Source organism: Diplotaxodon limnothrissa, linkage group LG1 (genome assembly GCF_057381915.1).
Source record: "Diplotaxodon limnothrissa isolate DT_005_m linkage group LG1, D_limnothrissa_male_GT1.1, whole genome shotgun sequence".
NCBI lineage: Eukaryota > Metazoa > Chordata > Actinopteri > Cichliformes > Cichlidae > Diplotaxodon > Diplotaxodon limnothrissa.
This window is the reverse complement of record NC_140596.1, coordinates 34,221,057-34,243,200: the sequence shown is the minus strand read 5'-3', so window position 1 is coordinate 34,243,200 and position 22,144 is coordinate 34,221,057. Positions and strand designations below refer to the sequence as shown.

At 39.2% G+C, this 22,144-nt stretch overlaps 1 protein-coding gene across 2 annotated transcripts in view; it reads right to left on the bottom strand.

Annotated features, from left to right (window-relative positions):
* Window positions 1-22,144, bottom strand: part of mapk8ip1b (mitogen-activated protein kinase 8 interacting protein 1b) — a 43,882-nt gene that overhangs the window by 7,317 nt on the left and 14,421 nt on the right. For both annotated transcript variants that reach the window (XM_085357681.1, XM_085357672.1), the window contains exons 2-5: window positions 19,056-19,167; window positions 8,690-8,947; window positions 4,287-4,368; window positions 1,154-2,266 (exon numbers count right to left, since the gene is read on the bottom strand). In XM_085357681.1, the coding sequence (XP_085213807.1) occupies window positions 1,154-2,266; window positions 4,287-4,368; window positions 8,690-8,947; window positions 19,056-19,167 (1,565 nt within the window). The remainder of the gene's footprint in view (window positions 1-1,153; window positions 2,267-4,286; window positions 4,369-8,689; window positions 8,948-19,055; window positions 19,168-22,144) is intronic.

The following is a 22,144-nucleotide window of genomic DNA, read 5'->3' as shown; positions in this document are numbered from 1 at the left end:
ACAAAACTTTACAGTCGTTTTACAGATGTTGAGCATTTGCAAAGCACTGATTTATCTGACAAATCATATCATATCTCTGATAAAATAAACCTTGTTGACTAAATATGGTGACACAAGAAATCAATTTTGTCCCGGCTAAATACTTAACCACATAAGTGGGCATTGGGTGCTGTTGGAATACTACTACAAAAGTAGTAGTTAATAGCTAATTAAACAGGTAATACTTACAATTCAATTAGACTTTCTAAGTCTCTTCTAGGCTATTAATACTCAGTAGAATATCTGAGTAGATATTTTCTGAATTTCACAATCAGTGCATTGTTGTTCTGCTTCCTACTGAAAATGAATGAATCTTCCAGTGGAAGTGACACAAAATTACATCAAGCAATGCGCCTTTAGTCAGTTTGGGAAGTTTTACAGTTTTATGGAAGTGTTATGTCTAGAACTTCAAATGCCTCACTAACTTCTTTCTAGATGTGTGTTTTCTCACATCCCCTTAACAAGCTGGCTGAGCACCTTTTCACTAAACAGGTAATTTAAATGTCCAGTCTACTGCTTTTATTCTCGAGACTTAAAAGCAGAAGTGACATAATTTTAAAATAAATAAAAAAAATACTACTGCTTTGCAAATACAGTACATAGTAAATGTAATAGCCAATGGTTATACTGTGTATCAGTACGGCTTAGTATTGTATTACTCCACAGTTAGGACAGCCATGTGGATGACTGTGTTTAGTGTATGACAAAATTTTGATTCCTGAACATTCCTGTGGCTTTGCTTCATCAGCTGCGCTGCTTTAAGCCTTGAATAGCAATTGTTGCCAGTTTGGCTAGACACCACTGACAGTGTATATTTAAAGAGAATTAGGCAGAGCACCAGCCAGTAGTGCTGATAAACTTCCTGGCATTTACAAGCAAGTCTCAGAAATGTAGTTAATGGATTAAAGGGAAAAATGTAAAAAAAACCAAAAACAAAACCCCAAACTGCCATCAGCACTGTCAGACGACCACATTTGCTAACCAAAGTGAGTTTCTTCAAGAAGTCTTTATACTACTACTACTACTACTATTACGCAACAAAAAAACAAACCAAAAGCTAAATGCTAGCCATCGCCACCATTTATGTTTGGAATTGAGTTTTTACCAGACTTACTGGAGGAGCGAGAGCGCCCATTCATGAAGACATTGAGGAACTTCTTGGAGAAGTGGAGGTCCGCCTCTGGAGTAGAATCCTCAGATAGGCACGCTGTGGCCTCTCGACGCACTCCTCCCATACGAGGGTCATGCTCCTCTTCCTCTTCCTCATACTCCTCTCCGATGGCTGACTCGTATGGAGACGAGACACAGTTGTCATAGACGGTGGCCGAGTCGCTGTCATCGCTGTAGCCTTGGTAACACTGCCGGAGACTGACTAACTCCAGCTGAGCATGTTCATCCACCACCAATGTATATTTAACTGAGTCATATGTCAGGCCGCTGGCCTCTGAGCTCATGGAAGTCCTCGGTGGGGCAGCTCCCTTTACCCCTCCCTTTCTCATCTTTGCATCCATTATTAACCTGTCCACATCCTCGTCGTCCCCACAGTAGCTTTCATCTGTGGCATCAACGTACTCAACTGATGACCCAGCCCTGAGCATTGCCCCAGCTCCTGTACTTGTCCCCTTTAGGCTGAGGTCCAGTGCATGGGAGGAGTGAGCTGACACAGCCATGCTAGGTGGCGTGATGAGGGACTCTACACAGGAAGCGTATGACGGTGGGGGGACATAGATCTCGTCTTCCTCATAGATGGAGGGGTTGGTCCGGTCCGGGAGGGGCTGATAAGGAGGTGGTCCCTCTGTGTCAGAGCTAATGGACATGCGTCCCTGCTCAGTCTGCTGTGAGAGGAAAGGCCGGTCCTGGACGGTGGGGGGTTCCAGGGGATCTGCGGAACGTTGCACAGGAGTCAGATAGATCTCCTCTGTTGGCTCTATATGAACATCTGTGTGGTATCTAATCCTCTCCCTGTGGGACCCACTGCCATCCGCTTTCCCTGAAGGATATAGAGGAGCTGGTGCATAGTTCTGTGGTGGTGGTGGTGCCGGTGGCTTCTCCTGAATCTTGGACCGTGTCCCAGCCCCTGCAGATGAGCTGTGCGAGTGTCCCGAGGTGTGACTGTGTCTGCAGGGGGCGTCGGTGGAGGTCCCGCGGTCTTTGGTCTGCGCTCCCCCACCGTGCACCTTGTCCTCGTCGCTTAGACAGCTGTGCTCACGTGGAGGGGTGAGGTCACCTAGAGGGAGTGCGGGCGTGAGCAGAAACATGCAGACACCCAAGCAAACACACATGCAGACGCAGATGCACAAGCAAAGCCCAGACGCGCACACGGAGCAAACATACGTGATGCAGAAACGCAAACATGATGGACAAACAAATGCGCACACATGCACGAAGACAGACATGGCAACGAATGCACAGGCAGATAAAATAAAGCACACACAGAAAGAGAGAAAAGTAGAAATGGTTAGGTAACGGATGTCAGGATTACACAGCCAAATCCCCATTACTCATCAAATTCAGAGTGTGGCCAGGAGAAGGTGATTGACGTGTTATGTCATAATCCATTGGCAGGGGATTCAGACATCATTCCCGAGTATTTTAAATGGTATTTAAATAACAGAGGGGCTAATTCAGGACAGGACTGATTTCAAATTAAATCTGTTTCATTTTCATTTAAATGTTAAAGCTGTGCACACAAGAAGCACTGCAAAATTGAAAGAATCTTTTCATTCAGTGGCGGTCCTAGCCTGTTTGGCGCCCTGGGCGAACACACCCTCTGGTTCTAATTTTGCACTCCAGTATGAACACAAATCCCCCATATCGAGGATCATCACAATTAACCTAATAGACCTAAACCTTAGTTCACAGATTGACTTTGTCTAAGGTGTATTTCTGGGATTTCACACAACCCAGGATTCAAATCATGAATACATAATGGGCTTGGATTTACAATATTATGAATGAAATGTGCTCTACTTGGAAGCAGCAGGGCCCCTCCCCTTTCGACGGGTTGTGTGTGAGACTTTAAATCATCAAACTGTAAAATATAAATTTTTAATTGTTATTGATCCCTTTACCCCGAGTCCTAAAGTGTATATTTATTTTCTTACTCTTCTTATATATATTGTTTGTTTACTTGCACTGCTGTAACTGAAGCCTACTGTACTGTATGTAGCGGAGATGACAAAGTTTTACTTTGACTTCAGCAGTAAGCAGGCGCACCGAGGGCTCTCGCGCTCACTTTTCACGTACAGAATTTCGAAAAAACATTGGTGCAAATTATAAGTCTGTATCATAATGTCTGGTGTTTTCGTGTTTGTTGGGTTGTTTTTATTTTGCGAGTTGGTTATTAGATGCTGCTCCAGCCAGCCAGAGAATCCCCCGCCGCCCCGCCCTCTCCTCCCTGTGCCGCAAGCACCAGGCGCACCTCGCAAACGGAGGGCGCCCTTACTCCCAGCAAATGGGCGATAGAAAACCGATCGGTGCCTATGCCATTCCTAATATGCGCTGGCATGACGTCGGGGCAGCATGAATACGAGCAATGATCTGGCAAACAGATTTACATTTGTTTTTTTCAGTGAGTCTGACATATCAAATGACAAATCGACTATAGTGCTCGCAGTCACACCTAATGAAATTCAATCCAATCCAAATAAAACCAAACTACCCAGACAGCAACACTGTAACACTTGCCATTATTTCAATTTATATAATTTATAGGGCATGGAATAAAAGGGCATCATCTCACAACAATGTGCTTTAAAAGCTCTAAAGTTTGTCCCTATTACTTGAATAGAACATAAAAGTTCATTTCGCCTGAATTTGGAAGCTTGTTCCCCAGATTTGCCTTTAAAAGGTCGACTTAACACCTAATATTTACGTTTTTCTAACTGTTGGCTGTGAATCTGGTTACTCTAGCTTTGGATGGTGCTCTTCAAAGAACAGCATCAATGGGCTATGACAGCCTCTAGCTAGCTTTAAGCCTCAGCTGGCTTCCAAACACGCACAATATACAGCATAGCCTCAGCTAGCTCAACTTGTCCCAGCAGCTAATCCAAGGCTGAGCAGTGTCCCCAAGGTTCAGAGGGACACACAAGCTGTCAGACTCAATGCAAATCACACACGCCGACACTGACTGAATGTTACTAACACAACAATGGATTCTGGCCAGCACATCCCAGTTACCATCAACTAAATGAGAAAATGTGTCTAAACTAAAACATGACTCATAAACATGATGTGGGGAAGCTCACCTGTTTTAAGGGGCGAGGATGAGCCTGAAACCTTCTCCTGCCAACTGTACTTCTTACCAAGGGAGTTGTTGTTTAACGTGTCCTGAAAAAAGAAGAAGAGGAAGGAAGTTGAGAGAAGGAACAACAGATGGATAAAAGAGGAACAGAGATGGGTTTGCTCACTGAATTCTGGATCCTGACACAACATATACAACTTCTCTGTGTGTGAGTGTGTGTGTCTCTCTCTTCCTCTCGCTTCTCTCTCACTTCATATACACACATGCACACACAAACCTTTTATTCTGTTGAATGAGCAGGAACTCTTTTGTCCATGCTCCGTGGTGTGCATTTAAAGGGACCTGACATTTACACAAGCCACTGGGAAACACACTCACGCAGTCAGACAGCCTCTTTAGGCTGTTTTGGGGGGTAATTGCTGATTGAAGTCATGAAACTTGTGAGGTTTCCTTTCTTTCTATACATTTCTAAATATGGAAATCAAGAAAGAATAAAAGCAAAATCAACCTTGTTACAAAAATCTATATGAACATCTTTGTGGTATCTATATGACACTTTCATTTATAAGTACAGAAAAAGAGAGGTTGCTGATCATTGTCACTGATGAAAGGAGTCATTTAAAGAGCAGCTTATCAGTGATTGGTGAACAGATCATAAAGGGTGTGGCTGCTCACAGTGACATCTCTGCTGAATTAAATACAACTCAGTGCATCCAGTCCACACCCACAATCAGTCACAACACAGTGACTGAAACACTTCTCAGCATGATATTAAAGTTGTTCTTAAGCCATGTTTTAATCTCTTTTTAAAATATATGTATAAAAATGCAGCAACCAATAAACTAATTGATCATGGCATCTAGAATAGGCCGAAGAAGCCAGCAGTGTTTCCAGAAAATTTGGCATTTAGCCACCAAATAGGTTTTAAAAGGAATTATTCAAAACCTGCCAAACACGCTTATGAAGCTAATCATTATCACGACTGATATATTTTGTGACTCAGTGGCTTATTTTAACGGCTTCCACAGAAAGACTATGGTTTAACACTCAGTTGTAGATAACAGAAGAGTTAAACAGAGATTTTAACAGATGGAGAGCTGGAAACTCCTGTGACGACAGCACGCACAAAATAACATCTTTTCCTCCTCCGTCCACCCACTACGTGTGACTCACTTTTCCATCTACGTGTACCAGGCGGAGACAGGGCTGTTGCCATGGTAAAGAGTGAATCAGCAGGTAGGAAACAACTGCATATATCTGAGGACTCAGAGTCCATGACTAAAATCTGTGTGAATTTGATACAACAGAACACAAGCTTGCCAAGTTGAAGTGTTTGGAGACCTTGGAAGCTGAATGAATGAGATGGGGCGCCTTAATTGACAGCTGTCTCAGCCTATCACAGCTGCATCTTGTGTCACCCTGCCATATTTGGATTTTCTGCATGAATTTCATTGCAAATTGAGCTAGCTATTAAAACCAGGTCAGCTTGAAACTTTATAAATCAATTTTAAATGACAACATGCTACTTGTTCTTGCTGGTATCTAAGCAGACCTTCCTTATAGTCACACTGCCACACAAACACACATGCACTTCAACATATGGAGCATGCCCGATAAGTAATTAGAGTTAGATTAATCCTTTCTCGGAGGGACATCTGTCTCTCTGCCCACTGAATCACTTCAATTGGGAAGCAAAAGTGGAGACAGTCTGTAAAGCAGCACCCTCCTCAGTACTGCAAAAGATTTATTATACTGTGCATCTTTGACTACTCGATATTTCAAATACTATAACAACTAAAAGGTGGACAGAATCAGAACTGGTTATTCATTTTAAAATGGGTAAAGAAAACTAATTTTACCTCATTTATTTGACCACTGCACAAGGAAAAAAGGTTTTTAATGATGAAATTCAACCTCTTAACAGTCTGACTCGATGTGTGGCACTATTGACATTACTGGATTAAAAAATACTGCTTTTGAAAAAACCCTCAGTGTGTTAACGCTGATCAGAGATGCTTTTGTTCAGACATGGGACTCGCTGCAAAACGATGCAGAGCAAATATGCCGTATACTTTTGCATTTCTGCACACTCATTGACCTGGAAACAGTCGCCCAGTGTACACAACCTACTCATCTTCTAACAATTCAAGGTCTGAGAAAAAACATTAATGACTGGAAATCATCCTAAATCTTCTGTCTCATTCCTGCTGTGTAAGGATGCACACTGTGAAAGTCTTCACTGTCACCTCTGCCTCAACTGATTTAGCCATGCTGTCTCAATAACAGAACAATACTTTAATAAATCTACTTCAGCGATGACAGATCAGTTTTTTTTTTTTATAATGCCATGTGATCTTCTCAAGCTATCAATTTTGATGGTATTTCAGACACAGATTTTGTTTTGTGTTTCGTTTTACTAAAACATAATATTACCCCGATTTCCTTGATCACACCTGATGATATTTTTTATGACCAAAAAGTATTTTAAATAATAAGTATCTAAGTAAAAACGCGACACCCGCAACTGCTAATGAATTTATCTGGTATAAAATGCAGCCTGTTGATCTGTGTCTTCACTTTCATTGCATGTATTAAACTTTTTAAAGAAACCTCAACAGTAAAGTATTTCAGCACTGGTTTAAATGTTTTTTTTCTAGTTGCTGTATAAAAGGTAAAAATGAACAGTGCTGGAATAGACAAGAAGATTTCCCCAGTTGAAACATAACTGAGACCAATTACTTCCTTTATACTTTTCATTTTTGACAGCTCAAACAACCTACAGGAACAAAGCGGAGCACTGAGCAGAGCAGACTTTGCTTCCAGATCAAGTGCAAAGCAAAGGCAAACAGGCTGTAGACGCTTGGCTGATCACGCTGACTGCCTGCACTCAAGGAGGCCAAACTCACTCACTGTATACATTACTATGTATATGACATAGAGGTAGTTCTACATTTCAGTGAATCAAAGGAAATATTTCTAGAATTCAAATGTAAACATGAATAAAATGATTTAATTTGTTTTCTTGAATGACATGGTTTTGCCTTTTTTCTCTCAAATTAATTCCATCACATTAACAAGTCATGGCAACAAATCCTTTATTATCTGAATTAACAGTGTAATGTATCATGTAACATTATTTCTGACTCTTTAGCCCATTTTATAGTATTTTGTTCGGTTATAAGGCAAAGTATCTGTATTGTTCATCCAACCATATTCTCTGAAGCTCTTTTCACCTAACAAGTTCTAATCCACTCACTACATGCTACTTTTCCTTCCCAGAACTGAAAGAAACATCAGTGACGCTTGTGCAGGTGTTGAAACATCTCCTGGAGCTAGCTAAAGGTTTTGATTTTGTGCACATTAGATGTGTCTTATTTGAACTTGGACACTGTCCTCAAGTCAAGAAGATCAACGTATTAGCAAGAGGCTATAATGATGAATGTCCTGGTCTAGTAATCATTACGGATATAAAGGAGGGAGTCAAGAAAACAATAAGATGAGGACCTCAACTTCAAGTAACTCAATAAGTAATTATTAACAAACTACAAACACTATCTGAACCAAATCAGTTCATACTTTACCATGACAACCAAGGCTTTTATAACCTTTTGATCCAAGTCATAATGTTTTCCTTATCTGAACAAAGTACTTCAGCCCTCATCACTATCTTTCACTCTGATGTCTACCACCTCCTCAAACCATAACTATACCACTGTCATTATCAAAACTTAATTAGCAGATTGTAATGCTCAATTTTTAATTCATAGGTTTTACTGAACAAAAAAAGAAAAATCTAAATGTGTGCTCTATAGTGCAAATACATTTTTTAAACACACCTTCACTGTCGCAGTAAACCCGAACATGGTTGCACACATTTGTATGGCTACACCGCTGCTCTTTATCGATACTTTACATTTTTTAGTTCCCATTCCAAAACTAAAGCCTAAAACTACCCTAAAATGTCTTCCTTCTTAGTGCTGGTCCTCACTTAGATTGATTTACATGGACACACACACACAGACACACACAGACACGAATGGTCACGAGCTCAAGCGCCATTGAAGCAAACAGAGACGGGCACCAATAGAAAAAAAGAAATGACAGTTGAGGCTATTGTTCAGTGGAGAAAACACATCCTGTCAGAGAAGCAATTGTAGTGAATCCAGTGGTGATGTCAAGTAGGTTATCCAGTTATATTTACAATTTCAAACATAATATTTGTGCGAGAGGAGGCTCCAATATAGGTGGAGTGAAAAAACACTGAAAGAAAAACACTGAAACATTCCCACAGTCCTCCAGAATTACTCATCAATATTTGTCCACCTGCCACAAACTGTTTAACTGTGTGAGTGAATGTGTGTGTGTGTGTGTGAGAGAGCGAGAGGATAAGGTTAATTCAGGCTATACCTGTGTGCGTGGCACGATTGGGAAGAGGTTAAGGGTCGTGGGTCTCTTGGGCCGGTAAGTATCCATGGTAACAGGTGCTGCAGGGTCCTTGGTGACTGGCGGAGTTGAAATTGCAGACGCCTTCGAGGATTCTTTGTCACCGCGGTAACCGTCAGCACCATCGATGAGGTCCAAATGCAGCATCTCTGCCTGAAGCTGGCCGACTGCTCCTAGCTCCGCCTTCCCCGACATGCTATTGGTTCCTCGTCTCACACGGCTCTGCAGGGATTGGAATAAGCCCGACATCAGTCAAGACAGGGAAGAGAGAGAGAGAGGAAGACAGTGAGAGAGAGTGTATGTGGATGGGATGAGGAGATTTAGCTAGCCAATTGGAAGCAACTCTGTCTTCAACAGGAACACATTCACTGCCAACACACAGTGCCGTTTAAAGCTGAGACGGACTATTTCTAGCATCAAGCTTTTCTACCTGACAGAATTTACCTGCAGTAATGAGGTTAGAGTAAAAACTCAATCTGCTCTGCTATTTCTCATTTTATCTTTTTACTTTTAAAGCTAAGAAACCTATTCTATTAAGAAAATTAGTACAAAAATTTCAAAACAAATTCATGATATTGACCCTGGAAACAGGAAATTGTTAAAAATATTCACGCCCCCAAAAGAAACAGATATAATACCTCTGGCCTTTCGTGCAGCACTGCAATTGAATCAATTTGTTAATTGCTTTGATGATGAAACCTCTCAAAATCGATGACTCCGTTAGGCTAAACAATCAATTCATAAAACAAGAGTTGGAAAATTAGGCACATTTATTTACTCTAACGCTAATCATACACAGTGTGCAAGATATGAGTTTGTTGGCAAAAAAGAAGAAGAGATTCACTGCTGCTGAAACAACACACAAGCAAAGCATTTGAGAGACAGTAAGTCAGAGGGCACTGGGACAGTACAGTCTGCTTCAATTATCATCACTATCCCTGCAGCTACACATACAAAACAGACACACACACAGCACATGGCAAGTCGTTGCTAAGCCTATTATAGTCTTTAGTGCTCTCTGTTTGCCTCACATACAGAAAAACCTGTAAAAAAACAAATGCAAATAAAACAAGAACATGAACAATGTTGAACAACTGTTTTGGAGGTCTGCCACCTTCTACAGCACAATCAGAAAAAAAAGTTATTTAGAGTTATTTAAAGTTATGAATCTAAAATAATCTATTTCGTTTTTACAATTTGAGAGACATGAGCAAAAAAACAAAATGAAACAAAAACAGTATAGTTGCTCTAGAACTAAAACCTAATTAAACTTAATGCTATAACATTTATTTTTGATACTAAGTAATATAGTATTATCAAACCTTTATTTATTTATTTATTCATTTTTGTTTGTTCATTTGTTTTGTCAGTTTTAGCATCTATAAAATTTAGTTTGGATCCAAGTCATATTCTTTTTAAACATCTGTGCTACTCCAGATTAAAGTTAACGGTGTTTTCTCTAGGCTGACTGTGGGGTGAGGCTGCAGTACTGGATCGCCCCCTCAAGGCAATGGTAGGAGAAACACTGGTGTAATTCTCAGCTGCCATACAAAACACAGTCACAGTCACCTTAAACTATTTTAGGAAACAAACCTCACAAAGGAAACTGTGAGGAAGAGAAAAAAAACCCATAATTTAATAAGCTACTGTTCTGTAAATACTTCATACACCGAGAAATCACAAGTACCAGGAATGTATTATAACCAATATCGTAAAGATTTAAACCTTTGTTGTAACAGACAGCACTCCTATTAACCGAATTTACTTGTTGCAGACTGTAAGGTAACAGTTGCTGAATGGAATGGAGGTTAATTCATTTCTGTTGGCTAAGTGTTGCCTTCAAGCACATTTGTATGCAGTGAGACACTCATCCCAGATATCCAGAGGTCTCTCACTCCCAAGAAAGAAAGAAGCCTGCCTGTCTTTGAAATAGGACTGCTATAATGGTTTGCTGAACAGCCAAAAGCTAAAGTGGAAAATGTTCATCTAATTGCATTCATACTCAGTCCACATTTATTAGACTTATATGGTTTAGTCATTTACCCATACAACTGTTTTGAATCAAAACGAGGGCAAAAGCAAGAATAAAAGCTCCTTTAAAAATACAGACATAAGCCAAACACAAAGATTGCCAAGATGCAGATATTAACTGTATATGGAGATCGGTTGTTTACTGCCGAGTATATATCAGACCATGGATTACTTTCAAAGATGATACAAGAAAGGACTGACACCAACATGTAAAAATTTAAAAATATATATATTTTCCATAATCTTAGATTGCAGACAATCATGAATTCTATGTTTGGAGTGTGAGTTTACATGTAATCTCTACTAGAGGTGTTTTTATTATTTAGTCAGCTTGATGCCAGCTGTCGTAGATCGGATGCATGTCTAATATGCTGACAATAAGTAACTGCAACAATATTTGCAATAAGCATGTTTATATGCATTTACATGTGACAGAGCCATGACTTAAGTTCATGGGAAGAGGCTTGAAGTGAGGAGGAAGAGGATATCATTGTCTTTTTTCCTATGTGTTTTCACACACATAGTGAAAACACATAGTGAAAACACATAAATAAAACAATAAAACATAGGTACGACCCTTCATATCTTATGTCTGAAGTTGCAGCCATGAATTAAAATGTTCCTCCCTGCAACTTGAACACCTACAAGTTTTCTTCCCTTCCATCTTTGGCATGCTACATATGTCTCCAGCCACATACATAAAATGTGATTAGACAGAACATCCATGTCCATCTCCACAACTGTGGCTGGGCAACATGATGGCTTACAGCTCTTATAGTGTTACTAGATTAATTCTTTATTTGTGAGAATGCATCAATTTGTTGGAAGACACAGTCACACCTTATTCAATGTATATTTATGAGTATAATTCTTTTTTAATGCCTGACTATATCTTTAATCCTTTTTTGATCATCCTGTATAGCAGGGATCAGGCACAGGGGGGATTGGGACTGCTGTTGAAGGTCACTCTAAGATAATATTAATACTGAGCAGATCTGAGATCAGTTTATTGGTGTGGCCCTCCACAACAGGTCCAGTTTCTCATGTGACCTCCTCGGTTAATTAATTGCCCACTCCTGCTACATAGCTATCTGTATGCTTATCTACCTTTCCATCCTCTTATCCACTTAATAATCTTCCATCAATCTATTATCCACCCATTTATCAAGCATCCAGCAGTCTAATGTTCTATATTCGATTCTTGTTCATTCATCCATCCATTTCAGTCTAGCTGGCATTTATCCCATCCCATCTATATACCACCTTTCATCATTCAGTCTAACAGTTATACTGTTTATAAATAACTGATGTTGTTGATGTCTTAAACCTGTGTTTTTTTCACAGCAGAGATTATGGGAAAATGATGCTTTTTTTTAATACAGTTTGATGTCAATTTTGTAAACTATGGATAGACTTATAGTAATACCGGTGATCAAGCAGGGCACAGTTTGGGGCCTGCAGCCTTCGCTGCCTCTTCTTCCCAGCTAGTGTTGTCATGGTCACTACTGTTCATCGTTCATATGCAGTCATGATTTATCCAGCTATCTATTCCTTAAACAATCCAATTATCAATTGGTCATCTTTAATCTACAGCCATATCCAACCAACCATTTACACACACTGCAAACACCTGTAAGTGGCATGTGATGAGCAGTGAGTTTGTGTTGTAGGGCAGCAACGTCATGTCAGTGTCTGTCTGTGTCTAATAACAACAATCCTCCCACCAATATTTTTCTTTTGTCTACCCTCACTCTCCTTCACTTCACCTTTTCACCTGCTAAAAATCAATGCCTCCTAATGGAGCCTGCAAATGCTCTTCTCCTCTTCTTGTTTATGATGAGAAATTATTACTGGACTCTGAAGAGCCCTGCCCCCTGTTGCTAGGAGACAAGGGGATCAGTGACTAAGGAAATGATGCTGCCTTGAAGACGTGATGCTCTTCTTTCTCCCAATCAGAGCAGCCGGAGCAGGGGAAACACAAGGAAAGACTGAAAATGTCAAATCACCCCAAACGTACTGCTCAGCTGCAAACCGAATGCCAGAAAAATAAAATATAGAAAGAGAACATTTGAACCACGCCGACTTTGAAAGGACCTGTATGTGTTTGTCAAATCCAGAGTTTTGGCTTCACTCTGCTCTTATAAAATACAGTAAAGTATTGCATTTTATTTCATTTTTATTAACAAACGAGCAGATAGATAGATATCTATATATATATATATCAATTTGGCTTAAATGAATCATGCAGGAGAGGGTCGGGCCTTGTAAGCGTCTGTTCATGTCAATGGGAATACATAAAGGTAAGCACAAGGCTGAATATCAGAACACTGCTGTCATATCAGTTGCTCTTTATTAACAGTAGCAGAGCCAAACAGGGCTTCTCCTGTTTCTGTTTGCATTGATGAAGCAGCTTCCTCTCCACTGTTACCATGTGTGGATGAGATGACGTGAGCGGTATCCATGGGGGCAGTGTGCGTGTGTGTGTTTGTGTGTGTATAAGTGCCAACACTGCATGTATTTTCAGCTTTGACATGTGCAGTAGGTGAGAGAAACACTGTTGCCATGGAAATGGGTCTGCTTCTCCACTGGTGTTTTGCTAGACCCTCTTTCACTCCCTCTCTCTCTCATTGCTCCATTTATTTTCTATTGCTTCCGTCCTCACTCTCCCTCAGTATATCACTCTCCTTCTACCCTTCTGGATTAAGGGGATCTGTTTCACTGATACTTATTTATACAGGTTCACCTTTAAAACATTTTTATGGGCACCTTATATTTTAAGACAATACTGTTGAAGTGCATTGCAGTGCATTACAAATATCAGTAATTAAAATAACACACAAGGGACATGACACCTTTTTATGAAGTTCAATAGCTCAGATTTTTCCAACTTTCTCTAAAAGGTTTTTCTCTTTTTGTTTCTGTAAAATAAAAAAATAAATCATTTCAAATATTTACATTAAGCAAGTGAATTTAATATAAATAAAGCAGAATCTAGACATAATACAAAGCCTTGATTCTCCATGTGTGGTAAATCTGTGTGTAGATGCTGCTTTTTGTGTGTTTTTGCAGTCACTTAAATATAACTGGCCATCCTATCTGACTCCACCCTGACATACGACATTTCAGCCATCCACACACAGCAAATGACTCCTAATCAAATCCATTCACCCTTACACTTGGGCATGAAAGCACTTCCCTTTCTCTCTCACTGATTTTTATAATGCATGTTGTCACTTTATGTCTCTCAGAAGCACTAAATATCTTTAAGTCTCATTCTGGACATCAGCTGCTCTCCATTAACCCTTCAAGAACCCTTCACAATAGCCATGTGCACACTAATTTAGATAAAAGCCCATTTTCTCTGTCTTCTTCAACAGAAGCTTCTTAACTGTGGAATAACAAGTGACTTTTGTTTCATGTTTGTGTGTTCACCACAAAAATGAATCAAAGAATCTATTTATTTACATTGTCATAAGAGCAAAAGAAGCAGAAGTTTTGTTTGAGAAGAACATTTTGGGATAAAAGCACCTAAATAGTCTAACAATTCAGGCCTATTTGGTGGTAATTTGGATTTCTTCAAAAATATACCTACAATCTTGTTGATCATGACATCTCCTCAGGCGCAGGAGTGTTGTTTTCCAGATGGCAGAGACTTTATGGGTGAAATGCACGTGGTTAGCTACAATGATTAATATCAGTTAGCTCAGCTTTTATGTCCTTTTATATTAAGTTTATATTTATTATCATATACTGTATACCCCAATAAAATGCCAGGAAATTATGGAAAAATATATATATTTTCTACCCAAGTCTAATAAAAAGAGATATAAATCAAAGAGAGATTCTGATACAGAAGGAAAAAAAACACACCCATCTGTCTCCCTGTGTTAGCCCTGCGACAGACTGGGGACCTGTCCAGGGTGAACCTTGCATCTTGCCCTGTGGTACCAGGGATACCCCCCCGCGACCCTGATAAGAATAAGCAGATGAGAATGGGTGGATCCCGTCCCATCAATTATTTGAAGTACTGTACAAAATATCTTGTTCCTACCACTATTAACACTACTTTCAATCTGTGCTTACTTCTGCCTCTGGTGGCCAATTTGGGCCTATTTTTAATCAGCCAAGCTACAGGACTGAACAAGCCCCAGAGGAGACATGGCTATGTGGTTGATGGTATACGCCTGTGGCAATGGGACTCAAAACACCTGAACTTAAAGATTAAAAGGTCAGGTGGAAAACTTCTGTCCTTATAATGTTGTTAGCCCACTGTCCATCCACCCACCGAGCAAATACCACAGTGCACACCTCTGTGGCCCCCTACTCAGGCAGGCACCACACATGTCTGGTGTGTGTGATGTTCCTTCCATGTGACCGTTCATTATTGATGAGACCAGATACATTTTCAGTCTCCCATCGGATGATGAGATCACTGATGAATTCAGCTCTCTGTGTGTGTGTGTGTGTGAGGGCTCCCTACCAAATATTCTAAAGCTGCCCTGCCTCCTCATAAATTTTTAAAACAGACTGGGCCTCTAAAACTCTGTGCACTTTAAAATGAGAAGCAAAGACAAGGCAGTGCCCCTAAGGTCTGTGATTACAGCTGAAACATAAAGAATGTCAGTCTGTTTCATCAAGCTGATTCAGTCTTTGATCCTTGCTTCTGTTTTCCATGGTTAAACATTCTACAAGAAATGTTTTCAAGCACATCATAGTTCACATGACAAACTGAACAAAATTAGAAGGACGTGGAAAAGAAGGACACAAAGACCAAATCAGTGGCTAATAAGGTTCTTATGGTTAATGTCATTTAAAAAAAGCTGAACATTTACACTTCCAGCATACTGAGGAAGATGATATGCCATTTGTTGAATTTGTGTCTACTATGGTTGTCAAAAAACCTCAGATATTAACTGATAATAAAACTAATGTTTAAATACTAAATTAATCGTTTGCAACAAAAATGATTTTTTTAAAAATTGCCATCTTTACCTCCTCCAACTGGCACAACAAGCACAGAGCCCCTCCCATCACTTACAGCTAAAGGAATTTAAAGAGGAAAGCATCTACTTTAAGAACACTGAAGTATTAATCCAGTATTATAAATGCTACCCTGGCTGGTGCACATGTTAACTTGTAGTAATTATCTGATAGCCACATTAGCCATTTTAGCACAACTAAATACCACGCCCAAAGTGCTCCTCTTCTATATTACTGAAACTATGTAGATTGTTGGGTATTGTTTTAATTGTTGTACCTTTTGTTTATTAGAAGATTCTATGATCAATTACCAAAATAATTTATAAAATTATTAAAATCTCTAAACTTAATCATAAATACGTTTTTTGTTAAATCTAACTTATAAATGGGAAAATTAGTTGAAAACTAAGCAATCAACTACTTCAATAAATGACTTCTTCGCCACTTGGTAAATCTCTTCTGTTATGTGTAACTTGTTCTCTGCCAACTCTTAACGAAAAATGTTTGTTAGCCAGTGGCTACATTTGTTATTTGTCATCAGAGCTTGTTTCCTAAAAACAGCTTCCTTTAGTCTTAAGTGATGGGATTGAAGTTGGGCTCAAGACAAATATAGAACAAAAAACATGAACTGAAAGAATCAAGCTGTGTACAACTGTGGGGTGGGTGTAGTGGTTTAAAAACCTCAATGAAAATAGCAGTGGTTAAAAAATAAACACTGTGACATCTTTCTTTTTATTACTACAACCTCCCTTTGTCTGGTGTCTGTCACGATTTCATGCTGGTGACAAAAACAACAATTTCCTTTATTCTGCTAGGTGCCTTCAGTGTAAGGTTCAACACCATCTAAAAAGCAAACTGCATCCTCACTGGTGAGTCATTGCAAGATATAGAAAACACTCAGAAAATCAACACATCTTGTTACTGACTACCACAAAAGATTATACGACTCTGTCCGGTTATGTACTGTACAGCTCGGGAAACCAGCATTGTTAAATACACAATTCACTAAGCGCTGGACTCAATTCCAAGCGTGTGACTGTTGTAGCTGTTATCTATCCATAAGATCGCCAAGAAATTGTTAAATTGGACATTTTGCAATTTTTCTCCTTCAACATATAGCTGCTAAAATGATCTTAGAACAAGAACAATATACTATATGCGATCTACACACTAACTATACCTTAACTTTTGAGTAACATCTAAATTTTTAGCCTAAATGGTCTCCTACAGGATCTGTACTGTCATTAGAAGAAAATTGCACAATAAGGGGATTGCATTTCTGTCCTTCTTTCTTTTTTTCTTAAATAAAACAACAGTGCAATTATTTTGCCCCCTAATCACTGGTTGACATACTGAGGAGATAAACAAGAAGCAGTGCGAGCGGATCACAATCTCCTGATTCTTATAGAACCTTAACAGCCTTAACTTTAAATTGCAAGTTTCGACCAGTTCCTTGCTCCAAAAGAAAGTTAATCTTCTTAGACTAGATATGTAAAATGATGTATGTATGCCAAATGCTTTGCTCTAAAACAAACATGCTTAGATGTCCAAAAGTGAAGATGCTTGGCCATAATGGACAATATAACATTTGGAGAAAAATAAACAAACCCTAATCACCCCATATCAATTATAACACCATGGCAGAGAAATGAATGACTGTACTTTGCTAAGGCTTGGCCAACACTGGCACATGCAACCGGACAGTGATCACAACAACAGAAGCAAATCTACAATAGAAAGACTGAAAACGTATGGCCCAGTCCAAGTCCAGACGTCAACCCAACTGAATTGCTGTAGCACAGCAAAATCCCGCCAACTGCAATGAACTGCAGGTATATGGTAAATTAGACCAAAGGACACGAGATTTCCAAATGGAGGGGAGTGACATTACTAGGACCAGTGAGCTGTCTCTTCCAGCAGCAAAACAGTTTGTTTGCGCTTCCTGAGAGTGACAACACGTGAGATTTGTTGTTGGCTACGCTGTGAGATTTGTCTTTTTTGCCATCCATGGGGCCATTTTGGATTCTGCGAGGCTCTTCAAGGAGATGAGTCATCTGTCTTCACACACATAGACACTTCCAGCAAAAAGTGCTCACATTCAGCAATGTGAGCTATAATTAGCTCCCAGGATAGCAAGACAAGAAAAAAAGAGTACTGTGTGAAAGAGTACTGGCTTTTAAAACCCCAAAATATTCCCACCACTCTGCATTATTAGAGTCATTTTTGTCCCATCAGTCAAGTCACTGCCTCACTAAAATGATAAAATATAACTCACAGAAATAATGAAAAAGGAAAAGAAAGATAGAATCTTATTTACTCACACAAATGCCCTGTGAAAAGCCTCTCGCCCTCTAGTTGCCTTGGTTACAGCAGTAGAGTTAAATAGAAGATGATGATCTGACAGAATAACAAATTTAACTCTATTTATTTTCTCCTTCAGCACCACTCCACTACTATTTCTCTTATAGTTACATGTATATATTCCTTACTCAGTTCTGTTAGTGACCCCCTCATTTCTATTCTTAAAAACAAAACAAAATAAAAACTCCCAAAAAAAAACTCTTGGTGGATTTCAACAAACAGTAAAAAGCTCAGAGTGAATTATTTAGATGCCCAGGATGGATCGGGGCAATCGCATGCGATCACATTCAAAGTTCTTTCAGCGAGCGCCTCCGACACCGTCTGTCAGGCCTGTCTGCCTCGGGCTCCTGTTCTCTGCTGGCAGGAAGCTGAATGCAGCAGCTGTTCATTACAAAACACTACAGAGAGGAGAGACTGACCCTTAGCTGTACTCAAACTTTGACAGAGTGTCACCGAAAGGAGGCAAGCCCAATTTTTGAAGGATCGCATGATGAGTTTGACGAATAACACTGGAGGTTATGCATGAGTGGAACGTACAATACGATATAATTTTTTTTTTTAAACTTTGTTAGATAAAGTTAAAAGGCTTTGGTGTACGATCATTTTGACCTTGTTTGTCAGCGGCCTTTTCAAGTGGACGACCATCTGATGTAACTTAAAAGCTTCCCAAGACACTCAGAAAGTTCCCAAAGTCCCACCACAAAAATAATGTCATAATCTTTGCAGGAGGACTCACGAATGCTTTCTATAAATGACAAATAGCATACACAAACAATTTGAACCTCCAACCCAGCTTTACATAACTCAGCGGATCCTCTAGTATACTGCAGCTCTCATTCAGAGCTGCTGATTATTTTTTTCACCAGCAGCTGATAAAGAATAACTTGAAGATGAACACTACATCTGCAGCTATGACAAGACATCTGCCAAGAAGCAGCTCTTCATGGGGCCATCCTACCTTTATATCTGGGCCATTGCAATTGAGGCTCATCCCACACTCATCTGTGATCTCTGTGATTTCGGAGAGGTCGTCGTCCTCAAATTCATCAAGGCTGATGTCATGGGTCAACCTGAGTGAAAGGGTAGATTAGGGTGAGAGGGACAAGAAGAGGATAGCGCATAGATGAGTCATATATATTTAAAAAAAAAATATATATATATATATATATATAATCCTCAAGCCATAGTACATCTCAGAATCTCTTGTTGACCCAGTTATTTGTATCTCCTATGCTCAGTCCAATGACAATTTGAATATAGGTCGCTATAAATGACCAAAATATAACAAGCATAGGCATCTACATTAATACTTATAAGAGATAAACAGATCTAAAGCTATTGTTTTGTGTCATAGTACTGTTCCTAACAAATGGAAACATGGCGTTTGACTCTTATACCACATAGTTTTATACACTTCACTCAGACCTCTAAAGGATTTATATTTAGTATTAAAGCACTTACTAAATGTTTCAAGCACTGATTTCAGGCAGATCTAAATCAAGCACTACCTGCTCGTTTAGAGCAGAAAACAATGAGCATCCAGGATTTTATCGGCCTGTTTTATTTTGTGAATATCTCCATCTGCTGTTTGTAAAAGTGATTTTCTTTTGGCACCACTACACTTCATTCATCACAAGTGGGACTAAAATTAATACACACAGCATAACTCTTTTTCTTCTCCTTCTCATACTTTGTCAGTGACAATGAGCTATAGGGTGATTATTCAAGGAAAGTAATGTATTACACATAATTCATTATAATGTATCATGCTACTTATTTAAAGAAGGTAATGCCTTACACCACTTGTAGCATTACCTTTGGATTACTCGTTGGATTCACTGTCACATAAAGCCACCGCTGGCAAAAATGCAGAATAGGAAACTAAGAAAAGTGAACTTGTGTTTTGCAGAGAAGTACAAACATCTTGAATGCTCCTGCAGCAGAAAGGGAAATGTACGGTCCTGCTGTCTGTGGCAGGATTCAATTAACATCCAGTAAACAATGGTTCAGTTTTCCCCATCTGCAATTATGGCTGCATGTTGTCCCTTTACCCTGCAGCCTCCGGGCATAACAGACTGAGTCAGAGCAAAATGTTATTTGAGATGCAAGACAAAGACGACAGAGCATGGGAGCAAGCCGTCAAATAAACCTTGTAAACCTGTGCAGCTACCATCCCCCCACTGATGCATCATGGTAATGTCATTTCTGACTGCTAGCGTGAGTGTACATACAGCTATTACAGTCTTTAGCCATCACATGTCAGAGGATGGGAATAGAAAGTTAAATAGCCTGAGAAAAAGCATCTGTTACCTCCATAATGAAGCCCTGAAGGAGGTGGGAGATACAGACTGAAGGAAGGACAGAACAAAGTGAACAAAAGAAAAGAAGACAATGGGAAAGTAAAAAAAAAAAAAGGAATACATGTAAAATAAAAAACTTTTTACAACACAGCTATACACAGTGTATGTGAGTAACTTAGATGACCTTAAATAAAACTACTTGTACTGGTATTTTCATTTTTAGGCAATTTGTGGTGAGGAAATATTGATTTACATCATCATTATCCTTAAATCTTTTTCTGACACTAAAACCTATATATCATAGGTTAATGATTTTATTCTGACTAACCTATAGGTAAAAATACCTAAATTTAAAATGATGAAATAATGTTAGCTTGTTAGTTTGTCCAATTACGTTTGAGCACTTGGGGGAGTGTGTAGAAAACTGGCAATAATTCCTCAACAGTTAATGCAGTACTTTTGGAAACCCACTCAATTAAAGCCAAAATTCTGAACTTTAATCACATCTTAATTGTTTGGTTTGAAGCACCCTGTGGTGGTGTACAGGGGCAAATACAAAATGTTAATAATGTTAGTCCTGCAACAGGTTGACAACCTGTCCAAGACAACCTGTAACCCTGGGCTATTTCACCACAGGTTTGCATATATTATTAAACTACAACTGAGGAAAAGTTATCAAATACCAGACTGAATATGCCCTCTGACCAAAGCTATCAAAAAACAACATTTTAACTGGTTTAAATTGCAAGTTTTGAGCAGTAATCCGGGCTTTTCAAGGGATATTATGAAACGGTGAGTCTACAGAGTTATAAGTGAGAGGGACTGAGTCCATAACAATTAAGTCAACAGTGAGAAAAGTGTGAAGATGGAGAGAGTCATGGAGGGAGGTGGGAAAAAGAAATAATTTAAAAAATAAACCTCTTTGTCTGCAGCCAAAGAGAAATCCCAACAGACTCTATACCACAAAGCAAATTACATTGTCACACGTCGAGGTTCACAGGGTGAAGGGTTGAACAGTTCTCAGATAAGATGGGCTGCACGGGTCACATCGCAGTTAAATAAAAACGGAATGCAATTATTTGCAAATCTTATAATCCCACATATTTTCTTCAAAGTAGAAAACAGATAACTTTTTGAATTTGATGGCAGCAACAAGTATCACAAAAGTTGAGACAGGGGAAACAAAAACCTGTAAAACTATGTGGTAGTAAAACAAAACATCTGGCAACAGGTGAGTAACATGATTGGGTATATATATAAAAAAATAATAAATCTTGTGGCGGTAGAGTCTCACAAGCAAAGAAGGACACAGGTTCCCCAATCTGCAAAAAAACTCCAGATATAAATTCTGCAACAATTTGTTACTCAGTATAAAATTGTCACAACTTTGAATATCTCATCATCTACAGTATATACAGTAACATCATGAAAAGATTCAAAGAATCAGTAATGGGTGCTTGTGATCAAAACAGCATCCCAACTTTTCTAAAATTGGAGTTGCAAATGCACTCATTTAACAGTTGATTAGGTACACTCAGCTAAAGCTAAGACGATAATACAACAGTTCTCCAATAAATCCTCCCTTCATCAATGTTAAGTTTTCAGTTCAGTGGAAATTTTGCTAAAGAATTTTATTAGGTAGTAGAATAAATTATTATGAATCATGTATTTTTTGCCTAAGCATTATAAATGGGATAAGCAGTAGAAACAGCTGCCAGTTTCACACAATCCAATCAGCAGCTGTCCA